This window comes from Protopterus annectens, chromosome 12.part0, assembly GCF_019279795.1.
Source record: "Protopterus annectens isolate FY-2018-M chromosome 12.part0, PAN1.0, whole genome shotgun sequence".
In the NCBI taxonomy this organism is placed as follows: domain Eukaryota; kingdom Metazoa; phylum Chordata; order Ceratodontiformes; family Protopteridae; genus Protopterus; species Protopterus annectens.
The window spans coordinates 1,539,722,683-1,539,734,818 of NC_056746.1; the positions used below are offsets into that span (position 1 = coordinate 1,539,722,683).

The 12,136-nt window shown below is 40.0% G+C and overlaps 1 protein-coding gene across 1 annotated transcript in view; it reads right to left on the bottom strand.

Moving 5' to 3' along the window:
* Nucleotides 1–12,136, bottom strand: part of LOC122816306 (medium-chain acyl-CoA ligase ACSF2, mitochondrial-like) — a 1,435,169-nt gene that overhangs the window by 920,703 nt on the left and 502,330 nt on the right. The window contains exons 7-8 of the mRNA XM_044089039.1: nt 7,511–7,606; nt 5,367–5,515 (exon numbers count right to left, since the gene is read on the bottom strand). Coding sequence (XP_043944974.1) covers nt 5,367–5,515; nt 7,511–7,606 — 245 coding nt within the window. The remainder of the gene's footprint in view (nt 1–5,366; nt 5,516–7,510; nt 7,607–12,136) is intronic.

Sequence of the window (12,136 nt, forward strand, 5' to 3'; positions counted from 1 at the left end):
TCCATGCAGCATACAGGCACTATCACATAGACACTGAATTAATTTCTTAAGACAATGTTATAGCATAAAGAAAGTATTCAACAGTTTGGAAAGATACACATCATTGGTTAGTTGATGTCACCATAATAAATGTTAAAAAAATAAGGACTTTAATTATCACCAGTGGGTAAGGAAGCACAGTGCAGCACTGTCACAGTATAACAAGAAAAAGAAATTTAGGTAAGAAATAAGGAAAAAATTAGAAAGTCTGTCTGGAGAAGGAGAGACACATGTCTCTCAAACACATTCCTTGCAACAGCAGTATTTATAGGCATGGATAAAATGTTTCATCAGCTTGGTCAGAATTCAAACTATTTTTGATAATTCTTGATAAGAGATGGGAATTTGTCCTAGGTTGCTAGTGAGATGTTTTTGAAGACGTACCAAACCTGCTGGTTTTGAGATCTCAAGGGGTAACTAACTGCTGTAAATATTTGTATTTATGCCATGTTTGGTAATAGTACAGGTACATATATTTAAAAGTGAGTTCATAGGTTCATAGGTTCATAGGTTGGTACTAAGCTATCGGCCCTAAGGCCTATGCAAACCTAGCCATAACAATTCCTTGGAAATTTTTTCCCACAATATTTACTTCTCTGGGCCCCTGTCTAGCAGGGTGACTGACATGATCCCCGGGGTGAATTTCCTATCTCCCATCCAATCATCAAGGTTCCTTTTGAAGAGGGCCAATGAGGTGCTCTGCTTGACATGTATGGGCAGTCTATTCCAGAGTATGGGGTGTCTCTGGGTCAGGAACCTATCCCTCCAGCATGTTTTGCTCATTGTGATGATAAGGTTTAGATCCCTGGAGCATGTGGCTCTGAGGGATTGGGATTTCTTTAAGTGGAGCATGTCCAACAGCTCAGGGTTGGACATGGCCTTGTATGTTAAGCAGAGATCGCCTCTGAGTAGACGATATGCCACAGAGTATAGCTGGAGTTTTTTTAGATGGTCAGCATATGGCATCTGCTTTAGGCCTGTGATTCTTTTCATGAGGTATTTCTGTGGCCTTTCCAGCTGTTGCAGATGTCTTGTGAGGTACATACCAAATGGGGCATTATACTCTATAATGGGTCCAATGAGGGATGAGTACAGTGGGACAATGACCTCCTTTTTTCTGGATGAAAAGCCCTTAGTGATGAGGTGTGCCACATAGAAGGATTTCCTGACTGTTGTGGCAATGTGGTTATCAAAAGTGAGACCACTGTCCACTTGTGTCCCTAAGTCTCTCATCACACTTTCGATGTTTAGTGTCCTGCCACCTATGTGGTAGTTCATGGGTACATGTTTTTTTCCAAAGGGGATGACTATACATTTCTTGGCATTAAGCTTGAGCCCATGGCTCTGGCACCAGGCATCTGTTTCTGTAAGGCCCTTTTGTAGAATATTCACATCATTTGGGAATTCAATAATGGCTCCCAGTTTGCAGTCATCTGCAAACTTTGTTAGCCAGAGTCCCATAGTGTTGGCCTGTACTTCAGAGAAGTAGATGCCAAACAAGAGTGGCCCTAGGACTGAACCCTGAGGTACTCCACTTGTCACTTGTCTGGAGCTGGATTTGGAGTCGGCTACTTTTACAGTCTGGGTTCTTTCAGTAAGCCAGTTGGCAACCCATTGAGTGACATAGGGATTTATGCCCAACTTAGTAAGTTTATCTATGATTCCAGAGTGGGGGATGGTGTTGAAGGTCTTGGCAACGTCCAGATAGGCTGTGTGGACCTCCTTACAAAGAAGTCAATCAGACTCAGATTCAGGATACAAGATCGGCCCTTCACAAACCCAAACTGGGTGGGGTCCAGTGTCTGGAGGTTGCCAATGTCTTTGTTTATAAGTTCCATGATAATGCGTTCCATGCCCGTGCAGATCAGGCTTGTCAGACTGATTGGATGGTAGTTCCTGAGATCCAAGGTGGATCCTCCCTTGTGGATCGGGATAACTGTAGCTGTGCGCCACTCAGTGGGCACGAAGCCTGAGGTGAGGTTATGATTAAACATGACACTTAGGTGGGGTGCCAGTTCATTTTGTAGTCCATGTAGTACACACCCTGGGATGTCATCTGGCCCCATGGATGCTGTATTTTTAGCTTTGGAGAGTGCTGTTTCTACCTGTGTGGCTGTGTTTATTGGAATTTGGCAATCTTTTGGTATTGAGATGGGCCCTTTAGGGGGTGAGAGAGGAGTGAAGTTGACACTAAATCGATCTGCCAGGATATTGGCAATATCCTTGGGATCAGTATATTTAATGCCATTCTGTTGTAGCTCAGAGCAGATCTGAGCATTGCCATTTAGATTCTTGACATAACTATAGAATGCCTTGTGGTTGACTTTGGAATCTTTGGCAATTTTATTTTCGTAACTAGCTTTTGAGGATTTTATGAGGGATCTCAGCTTCTTACTGAGGCTGGTGAGGGAGTTTTTTGCATCCTGGGATTTTCCTCTTTTCTGCAACAGTTTCTTCCTTCTATTGTATAGTGTGTTTATAGCAGGGGACCATCAGATTGGCTTCCTTTTTTTGGAGAAGAGCATCTTGGTTCTATTTGGGATGGCACGATTCATGCACGAGTGGATGTGCCCGTACAGTGCCTTAATGTAGGATTCTGCAGTCGAACTTCCAGATCCCGTCTGCATGGGTGTTGTGAAGTTTGTCACTTCTGACTTCAGTAGCATGAAGTTGGCTTTGGAGAAGTTTTTTAAGGAGGTTTCCTTACTGGGGGGTGGGAGTGGGATGTGGATGTCAAGGGTGATTTGCTTATGGTCAAACCTGACCAATGTGGGGGTGACCACTGGTGTGGAGCATCTATCTCCCATGTTGGTAATGACCAGGTCTAGGATATTGGAGCCCCTGGTGGGACAATGGATTAGTTGATCCAGGGCATTGGAATTTATGAATTCCAAGAACCGTTGGGAAAAGGAGTAGGTACCCAAGTAGTTTTCCCAATTAATGGCAGGGTAGTTGAAATCACCCAGTATTAGGGTGTTTGGTTGTATCTTAATATTTTCCAGTATGTTTAGGAAGGTGTAGTGAGAATCTTGGGGTATGGTGGAGATCTGTAGCAAGCTACAATTTGGATTGCAGTCTTATCTAGTGTTAGTTGCACCTGGAGAATTTCAGATGCATTGTGTTGGGCAACTAGCCTGGAGGTGTGAATATCCATGGTGAATATGGACACTCCTCCACCTTTATTGTTTCGGTCTTGGTTTTGTGGCCGAAAAGTGTGGTAAGAATTGTAGCCTGGTATTGCAGGTGTGCTCTCTGGAGCCTTGAACCAGGTCTCAGTCGCTGCACAGATATCAATGTTCTCCATTTTTAGGAGTGCCTCGAGAGAGTGCATTTTGAGGTTTAGACTTCTAGCATTGAGTAGCATTACCTTCAGATTTTGCATGCTTGTATCTGTTACGGTGGTGGTTTTATCCTTTGAACCTTGCCTAAAAAGGCACTATAGGGGTGGCAAGAGCTTTAGCCAGTAACCTGAATCCCAGGGGTGGCAGGTGCAGACCATCTCTGGCAATGCATCATGGTTTGTCGATCATGTCTTCCCAGGCAGACAAATACTGGATCCCCTTTGAATGACACCAAAAGCTTAGCCAATTGTTGAAGTCAATCATTTTGTCCTTATACTGTGGTATCATTCTGGGCGAAGGCAGGATGCTTCTCAGGGCTAGGGTCATACCTGCCTGGGTCACATGATCCAAGAGCTCTTCCATGTCTCTTTTCATGTAGTCCAGGTTGTTAGTTTGTTAGTTGTTTGGGGCTTAAGCCTTTATTGGAAACCAGCTGGATTTTTTTATGTAGAAACACATGGTAACAATTAGTATACAGACACAAGATAACTCTTACAGTTATAAGGCTACAGTTAGAAGTTTCTTGGTATTGTTGGAGGTGTTAAATGCAACTATCATAAAGGCATATTTTAATTTTTGAACTAAAGATTGACTTCCAGTGATCTTATAGACTCTGAGATGATGACACTGGTAAGTCTTTAGCTTAGTCTAAGTTAAGAACTTTATAAACACTAACTTTTATGTGATTTTTGAGTGAAAGATCCTGGTATTTATATTACTGAAGGTAACATATGGGGTAATATCTTTTGAATAACATAGTGCTAATTCTGCTCCCATTAGATTGCCACTATGTAGTCAGCACCAGAGGCTGTTAAATTCCTTTCCTAACTCTTTCAACACTTTTGAACATGATTGGGTTGTTTTATTCCTGTTGTTCATCTTAACAATAGCTTTTTTAAATAACAAAGTAAATGGACTCAATATATTGGTTGCTGAACACTGTCCTTATATAATATCAGTTTTTAAAAACTGGTTAGGCATGACAAAACAATGAAATGGCAAATGCTGTAGATTAAAACTACTCAAAATTTCATGATTGTCAAAAAGAGTGAACAAAAATTGACAACTAAAAATGAAATCACTTTGAAGATATTATTGGTCATTAAAGAGTGAAGCACTAAATTATTAAAAACTCACTTTTTTCAGTGTGATTTTATTTTTAGATGTCAACAGATTAAAATAAATTTCTGCTTAATTAAAATGGTAAATAGAAAAAGCATTGATGCAGAGTACTTTATCAAGTACTTGTGGTTCATATTTGTCTTTAATCTATTACATATAGTAATTTTGTATTGCAGGACTGAAACAAGATTACTTTACTTCTGACTCCTGAACTTCAAGTGCTCCATAGTGAAATTTGACAGACCAGTCAAGGATTGCAGGTGATGGCATATAACAGGCTGGCAGGTAGTATGGTGCCTCTGTAACTACTATATTCACTTTCTGATCACCATTACAGCCCTGACTAGTGCCTTTCAGAAGTTGCTGTAATGGATAACTGGAGCTCCTCGTATCACTCACCACCAGTCACCCCACTTCTATTTATTCACCTAATTGCTCCTATAAAACCACAGTGTAACAACATATGTTGTCTACTAATGTCTGACTTACTTTGCAGTCCTGTGGAACCCACTGGGAAATTTCATAAAATACTGTATAAATGCTATTATTCTCCCTCAGAGGACCAGTTTATCAAACTGGACCAATTCTACAAATACGCAAGTAGATATTTTTGGATCTTGTGGTCCCCAGCAGTCCTTCCACAACTCTTACTGACCTGGACTTGTTATCAAAGCCAAGTCATTGCATATACAGTCTGCATCAAAACCTCTAGACCATTAGTGGCAGCACATAACTGTCAATAAAAATTCCCTTTCATCATGATGAGCTTTTCTCCCCGGGCCTCCACTGAAAATGGACCTACGTCCAGTCGGACACTCCCGGTCAACAAATATAAATAAATAAATAAATAAATGATACACATACTTTTCTTTATGGATGGCTTCCAGTGCAGCTTTTCCCTCAAATGTTGGAGATGAGAAGATCAGAGTAGCTCCAAAGACACCCATCATCAATCCTCCAGCTACTGTTCCAAAGCAGTGGTACAAGGGAACTGGGATACAGATTCGCATAACCTTGAGAAAATATGGCACTGTCATTAGGGAAAATTGTCTTCATTATTCTGCAGTTAAACAGGAACAAGCAAAACCATCAGTAATAAACATATGTATTTACATGAGGTTACAAGATAAGCATATTAATTTACACATTGTTATTAGATTGGTGTCAATGGTGCAACAGGTAATGTACTTGCTTTTGGTGCAGAAGGCTGTGGGTTTTATTCCCAAACTAAGTAGATAGACTGCTGACAGTGTAGTGCAGCATAAGAGGATGCCATCCTTTGCATAAGATGTTAAACTGAAGTCTCATCTGCTAGAAGTGGTGGTAGCTCAGGTAGATGAAAAAGATCCCTTGCCGCTTATTGAAAAGAGTGGGGTAGTTCCTTAATACCCTGGCCAAATTTTTCCTATAGAAGTATAAATACCACCTGGGGTCTCCCTTGGAAAGAGGCTACTGGCCTAGTAGTAGTAGTAACCTGGTCAACAAAGGATAAATAAATAAAATGTTTTTCATTAGCCTTGGAGCTGCTGTACTATAAAACTGGTTGTGCAGAACTGAGGCTGCAGTACATTGCATAGTAGATGCAAAATAGCTGATAGAAAACAGTCTGATAAAAGAAAACTTCAGTATAAATATTGTTAACTGTAGTGAGTAACAGAAGATTGCAAGTGTAGATGTTTTGGAAAGGTAAGGGCTAAGTGTCAGGTTATTGTGTGTGACATGCAGATCAGTAAACAAATTCTCAGGTGTCATCTGTTAGCCTCCTATAAACCAGGGAAACTATCTAATGTCTGTAGCATATAATTTAAAGCAAAAAAATATTAATGACCACCAAATGTTTTGTACTACTGACTTCAGCAATAACTGTTAGCAATGCATGGTCAACAAAATAAGAAACTGAGAAAGTAAAGAAGAAGCAGAATAAATGTATTTCTTCAATGTATTTAAAGTGATTTGCTACTTTCATTTAATGATGAGTGTGATTGTGGGAGTAATAACTTATCAGGGCAGTAGCGACTAGCTGTCATTGCTGACAGAATACTATTTTTGACAGCCTGTTTGAATTTAGCATGCCTATGCCCCCATAAGCGTGTAATATTAAATTCTTGCTGTAGGATCCTTGTAGGTAGGTGGTCCTCCAAGGCTTAAATTCCAAACCAGATGCAACATAAATGACAGAAAGCAAAACAGGGCCTTTATTTTTCAAACATGCTCACTCATATAACTGCAGTAACTTAATGTCATGGTCTTTTCCATCTTTTGTGAAAATGTAATTCTTGATTCACAGAGAAGACAGTAGCAGGTAAAGAACTGAAAATACTCAAGTAGAACCTAGCTGATGGGGAAAGGTAATGACTGTAACTAAGGAAATAATTCTTCTGAGCTGAATTGCCTAGACATAGTAACACCTTAAGTTTAATTCTGTTCGCTGCCATAAAAGCAATTACTAGAAAATGGAATTCAAAATATAAACCAATTGCAATTGAAGTATTGGCTATTGTAAAAGAAAAAAAAAACGAACTGGACAAGGGATCTTTAGTAAAGAGAAGAAGTGAATTAAACAGAAAGAAATAGAATTTGTGGGAACAATACATATAGAATAATGTTCAGGAGGAGGAGTAAGTTTAAGGAAAGCTGGAATTGAACGATTTATATAATATTGGACTGAAAAAAAGCAGTTGTTATAGAAAACATGCAATGTACAATGTGTATAAATTTAAAAAATGTTAATACGGTTTGTTTTCTGCTCTATTAATATATAAGTGCCTGCGTCTTAAGTGATAATATAATAAATGTGTTTAGAACAAATAAACAGACAGGCATAAAAAAGAATGGACACAGAATTCAAAAAACGAAGAAAGGCAGGAGAAAATGTCTGATGGGTTGAAACTTATAAACATAAACTGAAAAGCATTAAAAAAAGTTTGCTACAAATGACTTCTGGAACTGACAAAAAAAGCAAAAAGACAAACAAATAAAATCATAAATAAGAAAATAAATAAACTCACTCGCCAATAATACCCAAGTCTGATGCCAATGAATCTTGCATTGTTTACAGTGCCATGATGTGTTAGGATCACACCCTTTGGCTTTCCAGTAGTTCCCTGAAAAAGAAGGCATAAGGGGTCAGTTTCATGGTTTGATGTATGGCTTTCAGTATCTTTCACAGTCTCTTACTGCAGGAATTCTGAACAAAACTAAAAATAAAAGGGGGAAAGGCACACAATCATTAACAGACTTTAAATGGTGCTCTTTTAAACTTAAAAAGTTGCTAGAATAACAGGTTTTGCATAAGAAGACGGATGAAGTCTGATTCAACTTGTATACAGACAAAAACACATAAACATAATAAAATGTGTCTCTTCTTGGATTATCTTGATGCATCTCATCTTCTCAGCATGTGTTAGCTGTATTTGGGAGAAGAGGCAAAATATCTCATTTATGCTATAAGTAGAAAAGAAAAAAGATACTGGTATAAAAGCTGCACTCTGCAAGTGATGACCAAAGTCTGCAGTGCAAATACACTGATAGCAATGTTCATACTGTGTTTTTATAACCTAGACAGAAGAAGAGAAAATCAGTTTGCATTTATTATTAAGTGCAGTATCATACAGTATATTGTGAATTAAGTGTCCATGCAGAAATTTAAACCATCTGTAAAGGAATGTCAAGTCAGACTGTCCTAGATTATTACAGTATAGAGACAGTGTTTTCAGGTGAACTTGTTAGCAAGTGGTTACTGAATTAGTAAAACAAAGATATAGTGTAATACATGCAAGAAGACACAGAAAATAAACTTACAGCCAGGCTTATATTTACTCATTAAAAAGAGGTCAAGTATTGTGTAGACGTAATTACTTGGCTGGGACAGAAAGTCATAACAGGCAAGACTTTTCTTTAAACTGATAAGGCACAAAGGAATCTAATAAATAGGTGATCAAACAGGAATTAGGGAATGTTGTGTTACAAAGAAATGTTTTGTTCCTGACAGTAAAGATTGAATACCCTATGCAATGTAGGGAACAACTATGGGTGATACATAAAAGCTATCTTTGATAGGTGAATGAGCCTCTTTATGATGATGATGATATAAAGGAGGAGGAGGGAGAGCACATAATGACTGTTTTTGGTCAAGTAGCCTAACTTTAAGGTGTCTCACTTACAAGGATCTTATACTTGGAGAAGTCTGGTGATAGAGTGCCTTGGATATACTCCCAGGTTTCCTGTATTTTAATAAGTCAGCACCATACCTTACACAGTAAAATAGCACTAGTACTGAAACTAGCAGTGATGTAAATAAATAAATAAACAAACAAATACATAAAATAAAAATAAAAGGCACTAAGTAGTTTATTGTGGCCACTGTTATATTTTGCACTGGAACAGTGGTGTGCTTCATGCTTAGTGTCAGCTTACTTCTCCACAAAAATCTGTTAAGACCATGTTGGTAGCTATGTCAATAGAAGAAGCCCCATTCAAGAGGAGTATAATGGAACTGACAGAAATTTTATTTTAAGATATACGATAGAGGACATTGATACATCTTGGATTTACTGGATTATAGCACTATTGGTGGACAGTGATAAGGCTTCTTTTTTCAGTGTGTTAGAATATTTTGTAGCTAAATCTGGATGCCCAGAGATATCCTAATGGATCAAAGACCCCCTTATTTTTGGTAATGGCAACCTTGTATTAGATGCTACAAGTTAAATAGCTAAGAACATTTGTCTGCCATCTTCTGAATGGTTGGCTGAACTGTCCAATAAGAATCCAAAGGTCAGATTGTTTACAGTCAAAGACCAATAGTATAAAAGCAGGGACTCATACTACCCTAAACCCCATTTACCATGACAGGTACTGCAGTCCTCCACTGGGTTTGTCTATTATGAACTATATGGGTACTAACAAAGGAAAAAGAAGTTATGTCCTTTCCATAACATTCCATGTTTTTTGTCCTTTATCTTGCCTTCCTTCTTTCTGGTTGATTTTGGAGCTGATCATGGCTCCGACGCAGCCACTTCTAAAGCTCGAAGAGTCCTTACTGGCTTGAGGCTAACCCCTTATCCCAGCATGCATAGCAGTAGCTACCCAGATCTTGTTTATGAGAACTAACCACTAGATAGGAAAAATATGAATTACCCAATAAAAGAGGTAACTAAACAATAAAGACTCCTTGTACCGACAACAACAGGACAGCCATAGTGACAAGGAGTATACCAAAGGCTGAAAAGCAAGGGAAACTCAGCCAGATCAGCTAAAAAAAGGGAAATTCCTCTCAATCATCCAGGATAGAGGAAGGAGGGAGGGACGCAAGAAGGAAGGTGAGATAAAGGACAATAAACATGGAACATTATGGTAAGAACATAAGTGCTTTATGTTATGTTGTCCATCTTGCCTTCCTTCTTTCTGGTTGGGACAGTGTCCCCAGCACCTAAATCCTGGGTGGCTCACTGGAAAAGAGGCTTCAGAACCATGGAACCAAATGATGCCCTGTTCCGAGAGGTCATGTCCACTTTGTAATGAGTAATGAAGGTATGAGGAGTAGCCCATGTTGCTGCCACACAAATAGTATCTAAAGGACGCTTAGCTTGAAAGGCTATGGAGGTAGCCATGGACCTAGTGGAAGGTCCCCTCACTTTTCCCGGGACTGATACATTCCGAGACTCATAAGCATGAGTAATAGTATTGGACAGCCATTTTGAAAGAGTCACTTTGGAAACTGGTGAGCCTTGCTTGCTCTGAGAGAAGGATGCAAAGAAATGATCTGATTTTCTGTTGTCCTTGATCCTTTGAAGATAAAATCATAACTGTCTGTGGACATCCAATTGATGTAATTTGTACTCTGCCTTGTTGCCATAATTTGGAAAGAAAACAGGAGGTTCAATTGATTGATTCAAATTATACTCTGAGCAGCCTTTTGGTTAAAAGGAAGGATTAGTTCTAAGAGATACTCTATCCTTGTGAAAGATCATATAAGGCAGGTGGATGGAAAGTGCCTGTAACTCGGAAACCCCCCTAGCTGTTGTAACTGCAATCAGTAAGAGGGTCTTCCATGATAAGAACTTTAGAGGACAAGAAGCGGCTGGTTCAAAGGGAGGAAGGATAGAGCAGCTAGAACTAAGTTTAAATCCCAAGGATGGAGAGGTTCTCAGATAGGAGGTCTTAATAGTGTAGCACCTTTCAAAAAGGCCTTACATAACATATGGGACATGATGTTAGAACCAAGAAGGGCCACATGAAAATTAGAAATAACAGCCAGCTGAACACGAATCATAGTGGCTGCTGCTCCTTTTTCGAAGGTTTCTGCCAGGAAGTCCAAAATGTTTGCAATTGGAGCTGTAAAGGGATCAATGTCTTTTTGCTCAGCCCAGAAGGAGAACCTCTTCCATTTACTAGTGTAAAGTTTCCTAGTAGTTGGTTTATGGGAAGAGACTAAAATATGTTGAACCATAGGTGAGATATCAGGGAGCCTGGCTAGGATTGGAAGTGGAGAAACCAAGCTGTCAGCTTGAGAGTTTGAATGGAGGGATGAAGAGCACCTAATGTGTCAGGACATCCAGAAACAAGTCCAGAATCCAAGGCTTCTCTCTCAGGTAATGCCAAAGGAACAGGAACCATACCTGACAAGGCCAGTACGGGGCACTGAGGATCAGCTTGTGACTCAGCAACTTTGCTTTCTGAAGAACTTTTGGAATTAAAGGAAAGAGGGGAAGCGTAAAGAATCCCGGGGGGCCAATCATGGACCAGTGTATCTCTGGGTGACTGTCCCAGTGGGGGAACTAGGGCAAAGTAGCTGCTGCATTTGTTGTTTAGGTGAGACGCAAAAAGATCACAGCATGGCTGGCCCCATCTGGGGAAGATCATATCCACCACATCTTGTTTCAGAGACCACTCATGGGGCATGAGAATTGCCTGCTGATCTTGTCTGCTATCACGCTGGACTTTGCCAGAAAATGCTGAGTGGATATCACCCATTGCCATACTCAAAGGGCCTCCCAACATAAGGGGTAAGACTTGGTTCCACCCGGTTTGTTGATGTGCCACACTATTGACATGTTGTCTGCCTGAATTGCTATACAGCCCAAAGGGAGAGAGTCGTGAAGTGCTTGCAATGCTAATAACACCGCTCTCATCTCCAGGACATTGATGTGCAAATGGTACTCTTGAGGTTGCCAAGTTCCTTGGACTGTCTGTCCCCGATAATGCCCCCCACCCTATCTGGGATGCATCCGTGGTATCTGTGGCTACCGGATGAGAGGCTACAAAGGGTCGGCCTAGAGTGACTAGGGGAGAGTGGAGCCATCACTGTAGATCTTTTTTGCAAGCATCCATGATTAAGATCATGTGTGACATTGGTAAGTCCTGATACGACCACTGAGTGAAGAGGAGCCATTGCAGAATCCTCATATGGTATCAGGCTAACAGAACTAGAGTAATGGCAGCCACCATTAAACCCAAGACCTTTAGCACAAATCAAGCCTGAACCTTTGATTTTGACAAGAGGAGAGAGACCTGACCTCGAATGGCAAGCACCCTTTCTTGTGGGAGCTTGGCTATCATGTCTCTTGTATTTAGTTGAGCGCCTATAAAAGTAATACATTAAAAGGGCAACAAGGCAGATTTTTCATAATTTA